This window comes from Piliocolobus tephrosceles, chromosome 7 (assembly GCF_002776525.5).
Source record: "Piliocolobus tephrosceles isolate RC106 chromosome 7, ASM277652v3, whole genome shotgun sequence".
Lineage (NCBI taxonomy): Eukaryota > Metazoa > Chordata > Mammalia > Primates > Cercopithecidae > Piliocolobus > Piliocolobus tephrosceles.
The window spans coordinates 62580277-62602580 of record NC_045440.1 but is presented as its reverse complement, the minus strand read 5'-3'; the positions used below and the strand labels follow the sequence as shown (position 1 = coordinate 62602580).

Sequence of the window (22304 nt, the reverse complement as noted above, 5' to 3'; positions counted from 1 at the left end):
TATGAAGCACCATCACTCAGATTTGTCTCTTAATCCAGTTCTCCATCTCCTTCATTGAAATAATATAATAGAGGGTTGTAAGGGGGCCCTGAATGGGAGAAAGAATATGTGGAGGCAGAAGGAGATGCCACAAGATAAAAGTTGAGAGAGCTGCTTCAGTAAAAACTCTGTGAACTCTCCCATCTCCCCGTCTCTTGATAATAGCCTAATACTATTTGACAAAAGGTAAAGAAAGGCATTCTCTTTACTCTGCAACACGACCCTTGGGGGGTTTCTGTGCATCATCAGGGTAGGGTCAAGCAGCATCCAACCATCCACAGCTGAAAAGGCATGGGGCCGGGGGAGGCGGGGGTGTTTCCGAAGGCTGGGATGGGTGGGTTTGTGGGACTGGAGAAGAGGAATGAAACCAGATGCCACATTGCAACTCTTCTCTCTGGTCCCTGAGCCCTCCTGAGACACTCCCAGGGGTTGCTACGAAACATGATCAAGAGCTGTGGGTTCAGCCATTGACAGAAATGTATCAAATCACTAAGCATTTCTTGCTTATTACACATTGGGCATGGTGTTAGCAATGGTGATACAAAGATGATAAAGACGTGGCTGACCTCAAGTCCTTGTCTGGTTCAACCACATGCCAAGACATTTTAATACCCTGTTAGGAATTCTCAGGCAGCCCAGGCCCAGGCAGCACAGACTCAGGCGTTAGCAAAGCAGGCAGGGATTTCAGATAGAGGGTGCCATCCTGGATAAGAAAATGATCTTTTTGTTTCACATTTGCATTTTCCTTCCTTAACTAAGAGTCTCTGAGAATATTGATGGCACAAACGAACTAAATTCCTGCTTTAGCACCAAATGGATGAACTCATACGGTTTAAGCATTGAACTAGTCCTAATATCACCATTTCAGAAATGTCAGTATTAATCAGGACAAGAAATAGGGATCTCTTTTGCAAGAAGCGAGATTGCACTCCTTCCTTTCCTTGTATAGGGAAAGGGGACAAAATTCCCAGTGAAAGGCCTAGAGGCGGCGCACTCCGCCCAAGGGCGGCCCACGTGTCCATCTACCCTGAACCGCGCCCTGTCCCATCCCTAAGAAGCGGGGTCTGCCAACGCTCGCGAGAACCCTTTCGGCTTCCACGTTTGCCACGTTCCAAAGGACCGGGACAGACTGCAAAGTCGAAAGCGGCTCGCGCTCACAGGCAGCTGCGTAGCGCCCGAACTGCCCTAAGTGAGCAAGGGCTGGGAGCGCCGCAGGGTACCGCCGCCTCATAAGGGCCCTTGCGATTCGGTCCCAGGCGCCGTCACTCAGCCTTCCGAGGGCGGGGCGAGGCCGGGAAGGGGCGTGGCTGTCGGGAGGCGAGCCGCGCGCTCTCGCCCCGGGAGGCAGTCACAAGTTCGTACACGCGAGGGCGGGCGCGCGCAGCCGGCACGCGGGTGAAAAGTCCTCTGAGGTGCTGCGGGCGGTGCCGAGGCACAGGCTCTGCTGCAGGAGCAGCGGCCCAAACCCGCTCCAGGGCACGCTGCCGCCGGCAGCGACTCCCGTGTCGCGTGTGTGCCCCTGCGCACTGAGGAAGCCCACCAGCCCTCGCCAGCCCCCGCGGAGCTTGCGATGGCCCAGCGTAAGAATGCCAAGGGCAGCGGCAACAGCAGCAGCAGCGGCTCCGGCAGCGGTAGCACGAGTGCGGGCAGCAGCGGGGGCAGCAGCAGCCCCGGGGCCCGGAGAGGTCAGAGGCCCTGCGGGGCGGGGATCCGGTGCCGCGCCTCGGGGTAGAGAGCCGGGTGGCGCGGCGGGCGCTGCGGGTGCATCTCCTCAGATCCCACTGCACGCCACCTCCATCCCCCGCGACGCTCCTCCTTTAGGCGCGCAGGGCGGAGGCCGCACTCGGCGGGCCTGGCGGGCGGGCGAGGGGCTAGGCGGACTTGGGTCCGAGCCGTCGGGATGGTGGTCTCGGGGAGCCCCTTCCCAGCGGTTCCTTCACCTGCTGGGCGCAGCCGAGACAGAGGTTGCTGAGCGTGTCTCTTGGCTTTCCGTGGAATTGAAATGGGAGTAAGAAAACAATTTATCCTTTGCCTCGCATGTTTTGGGGAGTTGAAAATGAGCCAAGTCAGGGAAAGTGAGTTCCTGCCTAACCAGCAGTGTTTCAGAGCAATTCAAAGGAGGTGAAAGTGGGGGCGCCTGGGGGCGGGGGGTGGGGGGGGGAGAAGTTGGGAGTCATTTGAATGCTCTTGGAAATTATGTTAAATATTTTTGCTTGTATGTAGCTTTCTTAATATGCGTTGCAGTTACCTTTAAAATAGAATGTTATGAAATACTGAACGAGCGTCTCTATTTTTACCACTTTTACTTAAAATAAAATCGATTGGATATTCACCTTTCTCCTCGTTCATGTGCATATCCAGCAAAGAGAACAGATTTTTAAATCTGTTTCGTCTCATATTTCAGTGGTTCTCGGTTTCTTTTATACTTCCTTTGACTCATATTTAGGATATTGAAGCTGCAATACACATGTGTATGGAATGTGAGCTGTAAACTTCACTTGAAGTGATTTAGGCTCTTTGTTCGCTGAGATCTACAGATCATGAGTTCATAATACACCAAGAAAATGAATCAGATAGCTATAGTCAAGGAAGTATTTTCTTTATAGCACTTGTCACTATCTGAACTTGTCTTATTACTTTCATGTGTGTTGTCTTTGGCTCATTCTCTCCGTATCCCCAACTCCTAGAATGTTCCTGTCCCATAATAGGTGCTCAATAAATATTTGAGTAGTGAATGAATGAATAAATTTTAATGGGGAAAGTAGTGCATTAAATCCATTGCACAAATTTATGTTATAAGGGCTAATATTTGTATTCTCAATGTAAAGATGTACACACAGTGCAAGCATATTAATTCACCTCCGACATAAGTAAAACTGTGTTCCTTTTTCACTTGTTCTTAAATGTCACTTACTTAAACCTTCAGAGGGATAGATTAATTGCCTCAGCGGACTGAGGCTACTCTTTTTAACATCCCTAAATGAGAAGAACCCATTGTGCCTCTTAGGGCACTAAGCAGAGAAAGCTGATTAACCAGACTTTGATGTTAGTTGTTTTCAAAAGGTTTCTGTAGCTATTTACCGGTGAAGCATATCTTCATTCCATTTCATTTTTGTGTTTATGAGTCGAGGGCTGATTGCATCTGAGGAAGTCATTTTATATGGCTTCTTATTGGTGAGAACTAGTATTGGGAAATGTGTGTCACGTTTCTATCCCTACCCCATAACTATTTAAAGCATTTTAAAAGGCAAGAGATAGGTTTAGGAAATGCAGTGACTTAAATTAACTTCTCCTGACTTTCATACTCAGGCATTTTAGAACAACCTCTGTCCATATTTGAGGATCTACAGACTTTTAAGCATTTTACACATTGATTCTCTAATAGTCATGAAACAGACATAGTATGTAAAAGACTATGTAAAAGGAAGGAATGCCCATGATACAAAAACAAAAGTTGATATTGGAGCCCTGCATGTTACGTAATGAGTATTATTTATTCGCATATCTGCAGGTTTTTTGTTGTTTTTTTCCTCCAGTAGATACTGAGTTCTGACCGTGTGCCAGATAGAAGGCACTAGGCATGGAAACCATTTCTTTCCATCATCCTAAACAGTTAAAGTGCAGTGTCATGTGTAGTAGGCTGTACTCAAAAGATAATGCCGGCTTTTCTTTTAATGCTATGTTTACTTGGTCATTAAGGTACGGACATTGTGCAAACCATTCCCTTCTACTGGGAAAATCAAAGACTTTTTAGCAGTGGCATACTGTGAGACCCATTTAGTTTCCTGCACAAATCATACAGATGAGGTAATTAATGCCCAGAAAAGTTGTAGAGTTCATTGAAGGTTGTTTAGTTCATGGAAACTCAACTAATTACTGGAAGAACCAAGACTCAGAACCCAGGTTTTCTGTTATTCATTTTGCCATGCTACTTGCATTTTAGGTTCTCTAATATGTAATTGGAGTGAAACTAGATTATCAAGTTTTCTTCTGGCTGTTTCCATGAGTACTGCGCTTAATTATTGGAGAAAACTATACTTTTGTCCTATCACCAATTACATTTCCCTTGACAAAAATTGTATTTGAAACAGTCTTTGAAATTTTAGTTTGAGAAGAAGTATATGTGTTCAAATAGTACATTTTTTGAGATGTCTTACATTGAGAATCAGAAGATGATGGCATTGGTCACATCAAACATTATTATTTCTTAAGTTTTTATGTGAAAGTATGGGGAAAAAAAAACCCAGTCATTTGAAACATGCATTTTAGGGAAAAGGTGATTATTATTATTTTTTTCTGGCCAAACTTTATCTTCATGGTCATTTTACTGAAAAGTGATGTTTGGAAGCTGGAATTTGGGGAATTTATATCACACAGATTTTTAAAGCAAGTGTCTCTTTTTTATTTTCTTCAACTTAAACTGAAAAATGATAAAATGGTTTTCTACAGAGTTCAATTTTACTTTTTTTTCAGTTTCACTCTTTTGTAATATAAAAGAAACATGAATAAATTGGACTTCTTACCTTTAATTTGCATGTAAAACTGGACTTGCATGACTAGTTGGGCCCAGGAGAAGCCTTTTTCACATTTATTGATTTGAAAATATTTTGGCAGAGAAGGAACATGATGTCCTTTTGGGCTTATTTTGTAGACACTGGTATGTGTTATGTTTTCTGTTTGTTTGTTTGTTTAGCTTTTCCCTTTTGAGTATCACCCCTTACCTCCCAGTATCTCCTAGCAGCTTTCCATCTCCCTGTTTATTTTGTCCTGCTACTACATTACCTTTTACCACTAGGTGTCACTGTAGAACACTTCCCCCTTAGTTTAAAGCTTCGGGTTATGTAATAGCAGTTTTTGATTATTATTATTATTATTATTTAATCCATCTGCAAATACTCAAAACTATTGATAGATAAGCACTTAAAAACTCTTAGCTACTTTTTAGCTCTTTCAAGGTCTCTCAGATTGCGCAGCTTATTTATTTTGGCTTAATTAGAATGAAATACATTCATGTACTGCCTGTAAAACATTAACAGCTTCACTTGATGAGTATTTGTCATTTAGAAACACATTTCTGAGTTTAGCTTCTTTTTTTTCTTTCTACTTTGAGTGTCTCTTAGATTACTAAGTAACTGAGGGATACAATACACTGCTGATGGCATTGTGCAGCCCTTGAATGAAGAGGCCCTAGCAAAATTTTCTTTCTTTAGCCAAAGACCATCAGAACCAATTGCTTAATCCTCCATTAGTCATTCTAAGATGAAAAGATAGGAAGACCATAATTATTCTGCTGCAAGAACTGTCAACTATTTTGTGTTCAGTTCAACAGCATTTTGTCCATCCTGACCAGATCATATGAAACCAAGCACTAAATAATGTTCTGAGGGAGTTTATGAACACATTTTCCAGAGACCAGTTAACCTCTGGTGGCCTGTGGAAGTCAAAGTTCTATATCTTGGACTATATTTTAGTCTTGCTTTAAAATAATCTCTCATAAAGATTATTAGAAAATGAATGCATGACCTTTTCATTTTCAGCCAATTATCAACAGAGGAACTTGGATAAAGGCTCATCGGGTCTGTCCATCTTGTTGTTAGTTAATATCACATATTTAGCCACTAGCTCTCTGGTTCCAATAGAAAAACCCTTTTCTCCAGAAAGCTAGTGCAGTTTGGGAGAAAGAATCTGATGACCTGGATCATATCTATGCAAGAACCAGAACCAAGAGTTGCTAAAAAAACTCGGTTTCCAGCCTCCTTAAATGTAAAGAGTTATTATCTATTTTGTTTTCAGAGTTTTGATGTCACTAATACTGATTTCATATGCCTTTGTGTTTCTCAGTTGTTGCCATTAAAGTACGTCTAATAGTAGGGGTGAATGCAAAACTTTGGAGAATATAAAAGTGTAGATGTCATCAGGCCATTGCGTGCTTTGACTTTTTTGATGATTTGTTCTTATTTATTTATTTATTTTTATTTTCCGTAGAATCTTTGTGTTAAGTAAAATGTATAATCTTGAGGTAGAGTTTATACTATGCTTTCAGGACTACTTGATACATTTCTCTCGCCCTCTGGAGGTGTAAGTATCCATTTGCATATCAACTTTCAAGTTGGTGATTTGCCCTTAATGGCTCAGAAATCTGTAACATTATTTTATCTTACCAAGGCTCAGATATATTTTAGTCTTTTGACGTAATTCCAGCCACTGTTTTAACATCATGAAAATATGCAACTTAGTTTGTGGCTTGAATATTTCTGCATCACCTCTAAATGGCTTGACTTCATTCTGTACCAAGGTACAAAAATGTTTTTCAAATGAACTTCTCTTAAATAACCCTGTGTGTACATAGAACCTATCTACATCCCACCTAAACCTCTGGGGAAAAGCCTCAGCCATCTATCGGGAAATATGGAGGTGCAAGGGCTGCTTGCTTCATTATTTGCTGCCAGTGTCGGCTCTGCACTGCACACGTGGGTTTGATGAGTTTCTCTGGTTCGGTCCTGCAGCTCTGGCCATTTTTATTAGAGGTATAAGGATTCAGAATGTTCTTTTCTTTCCTGTGTACCACTGTGGGAGTATAGTCTGGAGGCCAGTGCTTTAACTTTCTTATTACACTTTTTTCTGGTACTGCTGGGTACCAGAAAGTGTCTCTTTTTTATTTTCTTCAACTTCAGAAAATAAAAAAGAGACACTAAGATGATATTTTCTTGTTAGTCATTATTTTTTAATTTTAGTATTTTATTCCCCCGATGTGAGGGATGCTTCAGGCTTTTGTTCTGCATTTGATCTTTGTTTTTCAGGGATTACCTTTCTTGGTTACCTTTGGCTGATGTAGTTATCTTTTAATGGCAAATCACTAAATATAATTTAGTTCATATCAAATTGGCCACAGCTGAGGACAAATTTGGTCTAGATAACCTATTAGACTCAAAGGAAATGTTGAGCTCCCTTGGTGAATAACTTTTTTTAAAAAAGAAAATCATCTTTTGAAGGATCTGGGCTATTTGGCCCCCAGGAGATCCAGGTCGCTTGCCTAGTCATGTGACTGTCACCATCTGCCATAGATACTTTGTGTGCTCCAGAGTAGACAGCGTTGGTGAATGGACTTAGTTGAGGGGTAGGGGGCTGGAGGCTGGGGGTAGTTACTGTCCAGTTGTAGTAAGGTTTCCAAGGGCACCCACTATCTCTGTGCTTGGAGAAATGCTAGCACTTCTCTCTTACATGTGTGCCCACACGTTGAACCCAGTGACTCATCCTGCACTTAAGCCAGCAAGGATCAGTCTTAAATTTAAAGTAGGAGAATATCCTTTGATAATTTTATTTCACAACCAGCATTGTTGTAACTGCCTTTTCTCATATCTTGCATAGCTTTGACAGCCATTTCTACCATTCCATAGTGCAGAGTCACTGTTATTTTGTTATTCTGTCCTGTCTGTAACTTCTTTTTCTTATTTAGTATACTTCTAATATACAGTTTTTCTCCCTATCTTTCACACGCTGCTTTCAATGTCAATTTTCTTGGTATACTGGAAAGACTCTTTTGGTCTTAGTTTCACTTGTAAATTTTATTTAGGGCAGTTAATTTTTTAACTTACATAAATCTCAAAATCTGTGTTGTAAATATTTGTTGAAAGAATATCTAGCATTTAACTTTACTTCTCCTTTCTTTGAGTCAAGGCAATTTATATAAGATATTTGTCACTGAGTTTTTGTAAGTTGTTTCATGGATCTGCTTTTTGGCAGAGAGCTAGTTCTCTAACCTTTATAATAAAAATATTTCTATGTATTGCTCTTTAAAATTGTACATATTTGAAATAGTACATATTTAAGCCTATAAATAAGTGTAGAGACTAATGCAGTGGATACCCATGTACCCACCATATAGGTGAAGAAATGAAACATCAGATTCCTAGATTTTCCTCTCCTGTGGTATTCCTTCCTAACCATTGTTAAACATTTTATGATAGTCATTACTATAAATATAGGTGTATGTGCACAAAATAATGTATAACATGTTGCACATCACACATTATGTATCCACATGTATAAACTATATCTATTGTTAAATCAGTGTATTTGAAAACTGCTCAGGAAGTATATCTATATCCCTATGTGTAGAAATATACCTATATACATATACACACACACACACACACATATATATACAGTATAGCATGTATTAAAAGTTTTGTGAACAGGCTTCTACTTGGCATACTATTTTGACGCCATTTGTTTGAAATTCCTCCAAACTCCAGTTCTTTATTTTCACTTGTGTAGTTCTACACCTTATGAATATGCCTTGCTTTTCATTTAGCCATCCTATCGCAGGCCACTTTTTTTTTCTTTCAAATAATGCTGCCCTGAACATGTGTGTGCCTGTCTGTCCCCATGCATACATGTCTGAGTGTTTTTCTGGGGCATAATCTGGAATTGGAATGGTGGGTCATAGAAAGTACACACTTAGACTTTACTGGATATTGCTGTTTTTTAACCCCGAAGTGATTGTATCAACTTACACTTCGGCCCCGAATGAATAAGAGCTTGTTCTGTGCCATCATCACATTATCAGCATTTGGTAAAGTTTAATATTTGCCAGTTGAGTGGGTGTGAAGTAGTACTTGATGGTGTAAACTTGCCTTTTTCTAATTACTAGTGAAGTTACTGGTAAGCGTAGCCTTATGTTTCCTCCTATGAATTGCCTGTTCATATACCTTCCCTATTTTTCTGTTTTTGTTTTGTATTTGTAGTATTGATAGGTAGAATTTTTTTTATATCCTGAACCTTTTGATTATTTGTGATAAAGGACTTCTTCTAGTCTGTGATTACTTGCATTTTCATTTTTTATGGTATACGTTGTTGAACAGAATTTTAAGATTTTAATATATTAATATAATTTTTCTATTTCCTACTTTATGGTTTTATACCTTTACACTTTATGTAAGACACATAACGCAGATGTCATGAATTATTCTTGTATTTTCCTCTAAAAGATCTGAAACGTTGGTTTTTTACATTTAGATCTCTGAACTACCTGGTGTAGCATTTTATTGTGTATTTTGTTAGTAGGGATCTAATTCAGTATTTTTAAAGGGCAAATAAAAATGTCCTGTACTGTTAGTTGATTTGTCATCTTTTTACCCTAGTCTGCAGCATCACCTCTTGTCTGTGAATACGTCAGGCTGTATTTTGTTCCAGGCTTGTAGAAGCAACACCAAACTGAGTTGCTCACTGTAGCTTTGTAGTGAGTCCACGTATCTGATAGGGCGTGTCCTTCTACCCTGCCTTTTTCACTATTGTGTTTGCTGCTTTGGGACCTTTCCTCATCCATTCCTCTAGATTTTAGAATCTGCTTATCAAATACGTTCATGAAAAATATTTGAGAATTTTTACTGGCATTGTATTGAATCTATAGAACAATTTGGGACAAATACAGATGTTTATGATACTCAGTCTTCCTATGTACCTGGCTGACTGGCCAGCCTGCTTTCTCTTCTCTTCTCTGCTCTTCTCTTCTCTTCTCTTCTCTTCTCTTCTCTTCTCTTCTCTTCTCTTCTCTTCCCTTTTTTCTTTTCTTTTCTTCTTCCTCGTCTTCTTTTTTTTTTTTTTTTTTTTCTTTTTGACAAGGCCTCGCTCTTTCACCCAGGCTGTAGTGCTGTGGCAACCTTGACTTCCCAGGCTGCAGTGATCCTCTGACCTCAGCCTCCCCGGTAGCTGGGACTACAGGTGTGCACCACCACGCGTGGCTAATTTTCATATTTCTTGTACAGATGGGGTTTTACCATGTTGGCCTGTCTGCTCTCAAACTCCTGGGCTCAAGTTATCTGCTCATGTCGACTTCCCAGAGTGCTGAGATTACTGGTGTGAGCCCTGCGCCTGGCCTATAATTTCTTATGTATTTAAGTCTGACAATTTTATAATCTTATTTGAAAGTCATATACATCTTTTATTAGATTAAGTCTGGGTACTTTATATTTTAAAAAAATATTTTCAATAGTATTTTTAAATTAACATTTTTTAATGAAACTTTAAAAATATGTATCCAAGTTGAAAGGGTTCTGTAATGAGTCCACCATGCTACAACAGTTAACATCTTGATAGATTTGCTTTGTCATATCTACCAGTCAATCTTATTCTTTCCTGCCTTTCGAAGTAAGTTGCAGGTATTAGTATATTTCGCTTTCCTAAACATTTACGTGTGCCTGTAGCTAACTAGAGCTTAGCGTTTGTTTGTTTTTTTCCTGTGAGGTAAAATTTTCACATAGTGAATTGTACAAATTTTAGTGTCTGATCTGAGGAGTCTTTATATCCATTTCTACTTTTGTAAAACAACAGCCTATTAGGATAGAGAATATTTTCATCACCCTGTGAGGTTTTCTCAAGCCCTTTTCTTGCCCCCACCTCTGCCATCAGAGGCAGCCATTGTACTACATTTTTTGATCATCGATTAGTGTTTTCAATTCTAGAACTTCCTTTTGCAAGTACTTTTTTTTGCAAAGTCTTCTTTCACTCAGCATAGTATTTTTGAGTTCATTTATGTTGTATACACAGTCACTTGTTCCTTTTTATTGCCAAATCATATTCCAGTGTATGACTATAGCACAGTTTTTTCAAAGCTTTTATTTTCAGTTCAGGGTGTGCAGGTTTGTTATATGGGTAAATTGCATGTCACAGGGGTTTGGCGTACAGATAATTTTGTCACACAGGTAATGAGGTTAGTACCTGATGAGTAGTTTTTTCGATCTTTACTTTCCTCCCGCCCTCTACCCTCAAGTAGGCCGCAGTGTCTGTTTTTCCCTTCTTTGTGTGCATAGGTGGTCAATGTTTTGCTCCCACTTATTAGTATTAATGAGAACATGGCTCTCTGTTCCTGTGTTAGTTTGGTTAGGATAGTGACCCCCAGCTCCATTCATGTTGTATAGCACAGTTTTTTAACCCAGTCTTTTATTGGTGGACACTTGGGCTATTCCTAGTTTTGGATTATTATGAATAGAATTATCTGAATAGTATAGAAGCCTTTTTTGACATATGTTTTTATTTCTCTTGAGCAGGAGAGGGATTACTGGGCTATAGGGTAGGTGTATGTTTAGTTTTATTAAGAAACTGTTAAACTCTTTTGCAGAGTAGTTGTACAATATATTTTATACTCCCACTGACAATGTGTGGAATTGGTTGTTCTACATATGTACCAACATTTGGTGGTGTCAGTCTTTTTAATTTTAGCCATTCTGGTGGGTGTACCGTGGCTTCTTACTGTAGTTTACATTTGCATTTCCCTGATGAATAATGATGTCAAGCACTTTTTCTTATGCTTATTGGCTACACCCATTATCTTTAGTGAAGTTTCTCTTTTACCCATTTCTGATTTTATTGTTTTTTGTTGCTGAGCTGTAATTCTTCATGTATTCTGGATAGAAGTTCTTTTCAGATATATATAGCACATGTTTCTCCCAGTCTGTAACTTACCTTTTTATTTTTCATGTTGATTGTTTTTTTCTGTTTTTGCTTTCTGTGCTCTAAGAAACTGCACGTTCTCAAGTCTTAAAGCTATCCTCTTTTATTTTCTTCTAGAAGTTTGATAGTTTTAGTTTTATGTTTGTCTATGAGCATTTTCACATTAATGTTGAATTACATTTACATTTTTCTATATGGAATTTCAGTTCTAGCACCATGTATTGAAAAGACTTTGCTTTCATTATTGGATTCCTTTTGGAGCCTTTGTCAAAAAGCAAATGACAGCGTAAGTATAAATCTGTTCCTGAGCCCTTCTGTTTTTTGTTGTCTATTTGTCCTTAGGCCTTTATTACAGAATCTTGATTACTCTAGCTGTAAAGTAAGTATTAAAATTAGGTAGTGTAAATCCTCCTACTTTGTTGCTCCTTTTAAAATAGCTCTAAATACTATAGATACTTTGTATATCTATATACATTTTAGAATCAGCTTGTCAATTTCCACAGAATAAAGCATGCTAGGGTTTATGATTAGAATTGCATTGACTCCATAGACCAACTTTGGGAGCATTAATCACACTGATATTGAACATTCTAATTTATGATAGTGGTATATTTCTTAATTTGTTAGGTTTTTAGCTTCCTTCTGCCTTTTTCTGTAGATTTTGCTATGGAGACCTTTTTACACTTTTTTTGTTAAACATTTTTCTAAATATTTTGTATTTTTTGATGCTATTAGAAATGGTATTTTTAAAATTTCATTTTCCCATTATTTACTGCTAGTATATAGACATAGAACTGATACACGCACCTTATATCATGTACCTTTGCTAAATTCATTTATTCTAATAGTTTTTTTTTTTTTAAGAAAATAGATTCTTTGGGATTTTCTATGTAAATATCATGATGCCCTTTAATAGAGACAGTCTTACTTCTTTTCCAGTCTTTTCTTGCCTTACTGCGCTAATTAGGATTTCCAGTATCATGTTGAATACCAGTGATGAGAATAGACATTCTGGCTTTGTTCCTGATTTTAGTAGCAAAGTATTTGGTATTTTACCATTAAGTAAGTAAAATATTAACTCAGGGTGTTTTATAGATGCTTTTCATTGAACTGGGGGAATTTGTATTTCTAGGTTGAGAATTTTGTCAAATACTTTTTCTCACTCAAAGTCCCACTTGGTTGATTTGAATTGTCTTTTTTATATATTGCTTTATTTGCTAATATTTTGTCAACAATTTTGTGTCTGTGTTTATGTTAGATGTGGGTCTGTAATTTTCTTCCTTTTTTCCTCTCCTCCCCTCCTCTCCCCATGCTTTTCCTTCTCCCCTTACTTCCTTAGGAATTGTGATTAGTACAGAATATTTTCTCTGCACCTATTGATACTATATATTTGGTTTTTCTCCTTTCATATTTTAGGTGGTAAATTATAACAATAGATGCTCTAATTTAAAACCATCCTTACATTTCTGGGAAGAATTCAGCGTGGTGGTTTTATATATTTTCAGTATTATTGAATTAGTTAATAGATCCATGAGTAAAAGTGACCCAACATTTTCTTTCCTGGTTTTGTTATCAAGGTTATATTCTAGCTGTATAAATGAATCTAGGAAGATTTCTTCTATTGCTGTTCTTTGACATAGTTTGTATAGAAGTAGTTATTTGGTAAAACTCATTCGAACCTTTTTGTCATTTCACCCCCACACTGGGTGAGGTGTGGGTAGACATGAGGGGAAACTGCTTTGCTTTTTAAATGTTTTCAGGACGATTTAAAATTTCTGTTTCTTCTTCAGTCAGGTTAGATATGTTATATTTTCTGTTGGTAGGTACATTTGAGTAAGTTACATTTTTCTAAAACATTTTCTGTCTTTGAAGTTTCAAACTTACTGGCAAAAAGTTGTGTATGGTTTTAGCTGTGCTTCTTGTAAACAGAATATAGCTATTGTATGTTTATTATTACCTTGTAATAAAATTCCATTTAAAATTACTAAATACTAAGTTTCTTTAAATTGTAGCTGTTTTAGATACTAAGAATGTTTTGCTGAGTTTATTAAAGTAAAAATTGTTTCTTTATAAAATATATGGGATATTCTAATATCTGTGAGAATGTAAGCCATTTAATACTGGTAATTTGTTTTAATTGACTTGATATGATGTTCATCTTCCTCCTTAAATGGTAATAACTAGCAATAGGTACATTGGTTTGTTAAAAATTGAACTTTCTTCATGACTAAAATATAATGCTTAGTTTCTTGAATCTTAAGATTTGTTTAATTATTTGGTGGTTTCTAGCTGGTCAGTCTGTTTAGTTGTAATCAGTAAATATACCTAAAGGCCTAGGGAGCCTGGCATGTATCCAAACATAGCCCAGTGTTTCAATCACATATTTGCTTTGTGACATTATAGAGGTAGAACATTTTTAAAGTGAAATTAACATATGTGAAGGTGGAAAACTCTTAAGCCCCTTGTATCTATTTTATTGTTTTTTTTCTAGAAGTAGCGCACTATTTGTGTTAATAAGTACCCAAGCTGATTTTTAGAATTGTATTGTTATCAGTGAGACTTTTAAGATGACTGAGTAGGGTAGAGTAACATTGAGTAAGAGCACAGTTTACTAGCTTAAGTACTTTTACTGATTTGGTGTAAACTTGAAAGAAACTACGTATGTTCAGGATCTTCCTGCTCAGCTGGTCCTTCACCAATGCCTTGTGGTCTTAGTGTGCTTTTAGTTTATGCTTATTCATATTTTCAGCACCAGCTGTTTCACATCTTCACCAACTTCAGCCAGTATCTTACTGTTTATTTTTCAAATGTGGCAGAAGGATCCCTGCCATTTTGCAGAGAAACCAGAGGACATTCTTTAAGAGCTCCCTCATTTGTTACATGGTAGGTAGGGATTGACCTTTGAGTTGCATGACAATGGGGGCCTACTGAGATGAGGCTGGTTACAACCCCCTGGTGGGTAGACAGGATCTGAAGCCAGTGCAGTCGGGAATCTTGGAGAGGGATTGCTCCGATTTGGATGCAAAAGTGTCCAAAAACTGAGTTTTGGGGATACATCTTATCATAGTTTGGTAAAGCCTCTTTTCTTTCTTAACACTAAAGAGGAGACCCAGAAGGGTGTTGGCCGAGTGGAGATAAGCCAGCATCACAGTTAGAACTTACTCATCTTGGCAGTCACAGCTATGAGAGACCTTTGGTTCCCCACCTACCTAAGGGAAAGGCGAAGACTGGGGCAGGAATGCTGGGCCTCTCAGAGGAACGCCCAGTGGACTGGGACACCATTTTCTCATACATCTTGAGCCATTACTTAACTTCTGAGAATTCTCCTTCTCCATTCCTTCCTACAGTATGCACCTCTTGCTTTGGCTTTCTCATGTAAAGAAAAACAAAACAAAACCCAGAAAAACCTCCTTTTACTCTGACTAGTCTACCCAGCCAGATATTACAACTGAGTAGTGTGGGTCCCTTTTTTTCTCTTCTTCCCTTTAGATGTTTCAGTCCAGAGTCAGCAGACATTGCGTTAGTAGTAAATCCACTGAACTCTTCTTGTTCCTTTCCTTTATCTACTCCTTAAAGGATAGTCTTCCCAGGATTTTTGCTTGGGCATCTTCTAATCCCATGCTGCATGCTCTTCATAACTTTAACTACAATCTACTGATGACTCCCAATTCTGTAGCGCTGCTGAGCTACAGACTGAATAACAGTAATGATAGAGAAAAAAACATAGCTACCACTGAGTGCTAGCTATACATCGCATATTGTGTATTTCTTTCTGTTTTAGCATTTTATTCTCACACTAATTATCTAAATTCTTTTTTTTTTTTGGTAGATGAAGAACTAGTAGGTTAATTTGTCAAAGATCATGGAGGTATAAAAATTGAAGCTGGAGTTTAGGTCCCAATTCTGACTCTAAGGTTACTTTAGTTGGATATTTTAGATTCTCATTAGTTGTTACTTAAATTACTCATAACTGGTTTTATTTCATCCTTCCATCACAGTCATCTTTATAAAGTGGAAATTAGATCCTGTCCACTTCCTTATTTGAAAACCTCAAGTAATGTCCTCAGAGTACTCAAGACGTAGTTCAGATGCCTAAGTATAGAGGAGGCTCTTCATGATTCTCTCTTACACTCTCTGCCTCCTCTTCTTTATATTAATGCTCCAGACATATTAAATCACTCTGTAGCCTCAGTATCTACACATTGCTATTTCTTCTTCTAGGACAGCTCACCACCTTGCCTTTCCCTGTCTGACTCCTATATTTCCTTCCAGATTTAGTTCCCTCATTATTTCTTCCCCGTTCTCCCTTCTTCTCCCATAGATTGCGTTCGGTAACCTCTCCTCCCCTCCCTGACCCTGTACCATTGTAATCATATGATTCCTTCAACAGATGAAAATGTGAGCAAATCATGATATTAGACAACAAAGCAGCATCAGACTGAACGAGACCCAAGTACTAACTCTGCCACTTACCAGATTTTGACCTTGAGTAAGTCATCAAACCTAAGCTCCTTTGTATTTTTCTCTGTCTTTAAAATGAAGGTGAAGGTACTTACATCATAGTTATGAGGATTCACTGTGAAGTGACTAGTAAATGCAGTTATTGAATGTGGTAATGGTGACATTACCATGAACAAAACAAATACTTTGTTTTGTACTGTAAAGATGTGTTGTCTTTCATTCCTGCTTCATTGTCAGGGGACCATCTGTGTTACTGATATATATCAGACTCAAACTCACATAAATAATTAAGAAATTTATTTCATTTAAAAAGAAGACTAAACTTAGGGCTGGTTCCAGTTGTGGTATGATCTGTGGCTCAAAATGTCTTCAAGGACTTATATTCCTCCAACTTCTCACCCTTATTCTCAGCAAAGGTGTCATCCCAAGGCTGGATCCCCTGTGGGTTCTAGATGGCAGCCAGTGGCAGCTGGGATTGCATACTTCCTTTTTCACATTCAGCAGAAGGAAAGTGGCCTCTTTTTCTCTTTTGCTGAGAGCAGACTCCTTGCTGCTTCTTTCTATGAGCTTATGCCTGCCTGTATGATCCGGACTATGGAGGGATTACTATGATGGTTTGAACCAAGGGTTGGCACTGCTGTGTATATAGTCAGTGTTGCAACTACTCAAGGGTTGTCGTTGTTGGCCAATCTTTGTTGCAGCTTCTAAACTTGGCTGTTGTAGCATGAAACCATAGACAGGCAGATGAGTATGACCATTTTCCAATAAAACTGTATTTAAGGCCACTGAAATTTGAATTTCATAGAATTTTCTCATGAAATTTTCTTCTTTGATTTCTTCTCAACTGTTTTTAAAAAGTGAAACCATTCTTAGCTCCTGATCCATACAAAAAACATGACACATATGCTATACTTTGCTTCCCTGGTTTAGAGGAATTGCTGGGGCTGAGTTACTGCTAATGTTTGATATAGATGAGCTATATGCATATCTTTAATGCCTAAATGGCTCCCTGGACATAGTAGATATTCAGTATTTAATAGTTTATGAGTAATGATTATCACAGTAGGTACTTAGTCCATAAAATGATACACAATAAATGTTAGAATTGACAAATACAAATAAGTTCGTATTTCCCCCTACTAGACCAAAAGGACATTGGGGTAGGAGTAACTATTTTTGTGTCCTCTACACTGCCTTGAATGTATAAGTACTCAAAAATTATGTTTGACATGGGTAGATTTTTTTAGGTTTATATTATGGGCAAGAGCACAAATAAAAATATCCTGTTGATGTTTATGAGAGTTGGAACTAAGGAAACAGCCAAGTGATAAGAATGTGTATACTTCATTGTAGTAGACAATTATTTTAGTGGGTCAAATTCATTAAGTAACAGGTCCTGTTTAGGCACCATGCAAGTAGTTTCCACACGGTAAGCTTTTGGAATCCTACCAATAGGAAGCTGTTTTACAGCCATGAGAGCCATTAGCAGTGCTTTGTCATCCGTAGTTCATTGTCATTGGGAGGCAGTTTGGGCAGAAGCAGGCATTTTATTTGTTCTGCATTTTTGCGAAATTAGAAAATGCTGCTTATTTTGCAAAATTTCAACTTTCCCCTCACTTTATTTTTAAACATGACTCAAGGGTAGACTTAAAATTATTTATGTGAATGCTGAAATATGGAGTAATTTCTTCCTTTTTTTTTTGTTTGTTTTTGGCTTTAAAATTCTTTTGTAAGAATTTTGACAATTTCCTCCTTGACATGAGTTTATAATTTGTCAATTTTGGTTAAAAAATAAAAACTACAAGTTGTGCAAGACTAACGTTTGTAAAAAAAAAAAAAAAAAAAAAAAAGTTTGGAACTGATTTATACTTTAGAATGTTTATCTTTAAAATTCCAAGATTGTGGTTCTTCCCAAATGACTGTTTGCATGTCTATTGTCCCATGTATCCTTTATCCTGATGTAATACTTACCAAAGGGAATTTTAGTTGCCTTTTAATTTTTCTCTTCCACTGGGCTATAAGCTAAATGGCCTCCCTTGTTCATTGCTGTAGCACAAGGTAGGCATTTAAAGAGTATTTGTTGAATGGTTGAATATCTGAGTGCTTGGAGGAAACCATTAAAGCCATTTAAAATTTACCATTCTGAGATTTTTGTGTCTTAAAATCCACATTAGCCCACAGGGCTGAAAGAACCTTGTTTTGCTGATCTGAATTTGATTTTGGCCAGAAATGTTCTATTTAAAGCAATACTTTTATCCAGAAATGTATTAAAACTATTTAACCATTGCTATGGGAGGGACACTCATGGCCTGGTCAGGGCAGCACCTGCACAACATACCCTGCTTCTGCCCGAACGTACCTTACCTATAACTTGCATGGAACTTGAAGACCAGCCTTTGTAGCTCACCACATCTTTTTGGGGCCCTACTCCTGTCAACCTCAAGCCTCAGACTGGGTTATTCCAGAACACAGCCAAGAGACCAGTGTTTGAAACGGTGTTTGATGCCTTCCTGCACATATAGTGGGGTTCTTGTTGATTTTTATTCTGCGTAACCCCAGCCTGGAGAGAGTGGGGTTGTATTTGATGAAGTTGGAGCTGAAAGAGGGATGTGGAGGGGGTTTAGAGCATGAGTCATAGAGAGTACAGTGAAGGGGTGACACTGGCCATCACTTTGGTTCTGAATTGGGGCGTGGGTGGGAGGAGAGGCACAGACAGGCAGCGAAGTCAGGGATGAAGCTGACAGTGCCAGCTGCACCTGCCCTGGCCATTTCTATACCCGGAGTGACCTTTCTTCTGCTGTTCTGTGGTTTTCTTTTAAAAATACTCCGTGTAGGTTAGATTTACTTTTTCATTGATACAGAACAAAAATAACATGTTTATATTTTAGATTTTTGTGGGGATAAGTTGTAAACTGTCCAGTGAGATTAATGAGCTCTGCTCAGTAGGAAGAGGACACAGGAGTAAAATCTCATGCTGGCCTCTGGAAACTCACAGTAGGATGGGCTGCAGAGAGTAAATATGTGTCGAATTGTTGAATGAATGAGGTGTGCATGATCAAGGAGGAGGGAAAACAAGACTAAGATGAAGGAAGGGGCTGAGGCTTGTCAGAAGTCTCAAAATTACAAACCCAACCAAAGCTTTTTGTGTATAACCTTTGGGGAATTATGAAAATTAGAAGAGGTGGCAAAGACACTCAAGGGGCAAATGTCCCATTTTTATTAAAGGAAAGAAAAATAGATTCAGAGCAAGTATAAACGAATGTTTCATGGCAATCCTAGGCAAATTCTAAAATTAAGAATGATTCTTAAGTGCTCAAAAAAGAAAACTGTGAACACTTGGAGACACTACAGGTTTACTGTGGAGGTTGCTTTAAAAAAGATTAAGCATTCCTATAAGCTTTGTAGACTGATTGGTCAGAATACAATCTTGTAATTTTTCCTAACTTCACCAAGGCATTTAACACCGTCTCTGAAAATCTCCCTGTGCCTGAGATGGTAAACATTGGCCAGGTACAGTTTGAACCTGCTGACTGCAGAACTGTACCCAAAGAACGCTGATTTAATGGGTTGATGTTAACCGCAAAAGAAACCTTTCCAATTAATGCTTATTAGCTATTGTTTGGCACAAAGCTATGAGAGAAATTGTAACCGGAAGTAAAAATTCTGTGCAAAGGGATGACTGACACTGAAAGTGAACTTGAAAGGGTTAATTCAGTTTTTGCAAAGCAAATTCACTATAGAGAATAAGCTGAAAGAAGTTAGAAGTATTTTTTAATGGTTTATAAAAAGGCCGAGGTTGTTTTTAAATACCTGCAGTCTCAGAGGGAGTTGGCTGCATAACGTGGCTGACCAGAAAAGCCTCTTTGGTAGTTAGTGTTATTACCAGAGTGAGGGGTGCACATCCGACTCTGTGATGATCGCACTGCATCTGGAACGTGGCTTGAGTCGGGGGGTTGTGGGTTAGGAGGGACAGTGATGGAGGTTGACAGAGGAGCCTCCTGCTGACAGGCCCTTGGGTAAGGGTGTGTTAGCCCACTGTGAGGGAGGAGTGAAAACCCTCTCCATGGCTGGCCCGGAGGGGAGTCCTCCTCAGGGGCATCACTATCCCCAAGTGTCTCAAGCAGCGGTCCCAGACCTTCTTGGCACCAGGGACCAGTTTCATGGAAGACAATTTTTCCATGGATGAGGCGGGAAGTGGGGAAGGGGCAGATGGTTTTGGGATGAAACTGTTCCACCTCAGGTCATCAGCCATTAGATTCTTGTAAAGAGCATGCGACCTAGATATCCCTCGCCTGTGCAGTTCACGGTAGGGTTTGTGCTCCTGTGAGAATCTAATGCCCCTGCTGAGCTGATAGGAGGTAGAGCTCAGGGGGCAATGCTTGCCCGCTGCTCACCTCCTGCTGTGCACCTGGTTCCTCACAAGCCAAGGTCCGGAGTCATTCCATGGCCTAGGGGTTGGGGACCTCTGATCTAAAGGTTTTTGCGTGGCAGAGGAGTTAGAGGAGTTATTCTCCCATTGGAATTTGACGTGAAACTTGGGGAATCCAGTTGGGAATGTGCACCAAGCAGTTAGAGATGTTATCTTGAGCAGCACAAGTTCAGAGATAACCAGGCCTGTGCATGTTTATGTCTTTCCACGATGTCAGACTTTTATTGATGCTATTTCAATTGCAAAAGCGACGAGCTACATGGGGTTCTGAAACAGGCAGTTCTCCTTAGTATTTCCAGTTCACTTGGTAGTCAGAGCCACAGGCACACAAATTCATGCCACTCACCAAGACAGTCAGTATTGCAAACAATACGCAATAGTATACTTAATCAATATGTAAATGTTCCGGATTAAACACTCCACAGCAAAGTAATACTTAACATCAAAACAAAGGGAATAAGAAAGAGTTAACAAACCAGTCTGGGGAGAGCAACCTGGACAGAAAAATAGCCCAGTCTGGACCATGTGGTTTGTAGGTCTTGCAAGGAAGAGTCTCTGCTGTGAACAGAACCTTCAGTGGCAGAGGCCTAATGCTTGTCACGGGCAACGGCAAGATGATATCTCTGAACATGGCCGTTTTGAGCTGCTGAACTTGTACTGTTTTTATGGCCCCAGAGTCCTCTGGTGAGGACTGATGGTGGAAGAGTGTGCTGGGTTATACCCTTACCTTGTTGGATACAGTCTTTATCGATTATACAAAACATCTGGTCCCTGTTGGCAAGACGCCCTTTAAAATGTAAGACGGTGTCTTTTTCTAAGATAGCGTTACTTTTATCAAGAGTGCCTGACACAGATAGCAGAACCTGTGTATACGAGACATCAAGTGGAGTAAATATTGCCTTTGGTTTTTATTGTTTGAGGCTGAATGGTGTAATTTCAGGCCTGGTTTAAGAGATTGACACTTGACTTATCTCTTTTAAAACCGAGTTATTTATTTATTTATTTATTTATTTATTTATTTATTTATATTTCTTCAACTGTTTGTTTTGAACCTTTTAAGCCTATGTAACAGCAAAAAGATTAGTTCGTGAGTCTCTTCTACTATTCACTGGCTTTGCCTCTGTCTTTTTGGCTTTCCTGGTTTCTTCTCTGTGAAAGTAAGCTACGCAAATCAATAAATGTAATCCAGCATATAAACAGCCCCAAAGACAAAAACCACATGATTATCTCAGTAGATGCAGAAAAGGCCTTCGACAAAATCCAACAGCCCTTCATGCTAAAAACTCTCAATAAATTCAGTATTGATGGAATGTATCTCAAAATAATAAGAGCTATTTATGACAAATCCACAGCCAATATTATACTGAATGGGCAAAAACTGGAAGCATTCCCTTTGGCACAAGACAGGGATGTCCTCTCTTGCCACTCCTATTCAACATAGTGTTGGAAGTTCTGGCTAGGGCAATCAGGCAAGAGAAAGAAAGAAAGCGTATTCGTTAGGAAAAGAAGTCAAATTGTCCCTGTTTGCAGATGACATGATTGTATAATTAGAAAACCCCGTTGTCTCAGCCCAAAATCTCCTTAAGCTGATAAGCAACTTCAGCAAAGTCTCAGGATACAAAATCAATGTGCAGAAATCACAAGCATTCTTACACACCAGTAACAAACAGAGAGCCAAATCATGAATGAACTCCCATTCACAATAGCTTCAAAGAGAATAAAATACCTAGGAATCCAACTTACAAGGGATGTAAAGGACCTCTTCAAGGAGAACTACAAACCACTGCTCAGTGAAATAGAAGAGAACACAACCAAATGGAAGAATATACCATGCTCATGGATAGGAAGAATCAATATTGTGAAAATGGCCATACTGCCCAAGGTAATTTATAGATTCAATGCCATCCCCATTAAGCTACCAATG

The 22304-nt window shown here is 38.9% G+C and overlaps 1 protein-coding gene across 11 annotated transcripts in view; it reads left to right on the top strand.

The window, feature by feature from the left end:
* The first annotated feature begins 1337 nt into the window (after positions 1-1337).
* ASPH (aspartate beta-hydroxylase) overlaps positions 1338-22304 on the top strand; it is a 225311-nt gene continuing 204344 nt past the window's right edge. For 6 of the 11 annotated variants that reach the window (XM_023222353.1, XM_023222350.1, XM_023222352.1 and 3 more), the window contains exon 1: positions 1339-1724. In XM_023222353.1, the coding sequence (XP_023078121.1) occupies positions 1610-1724 (115 nt within the window). In that variant the 5' untranslated portion in view covers positions 1339-1609. Of the gene's footprint in view, positions 1725-1812; positions 2048-22304 lie in introns of those variants that run through there. The other 5 variants (XM_023222351.1, XM_023222356.1, XM_023222358.1 and 2 more) reach the window with 2 other exon arrangements.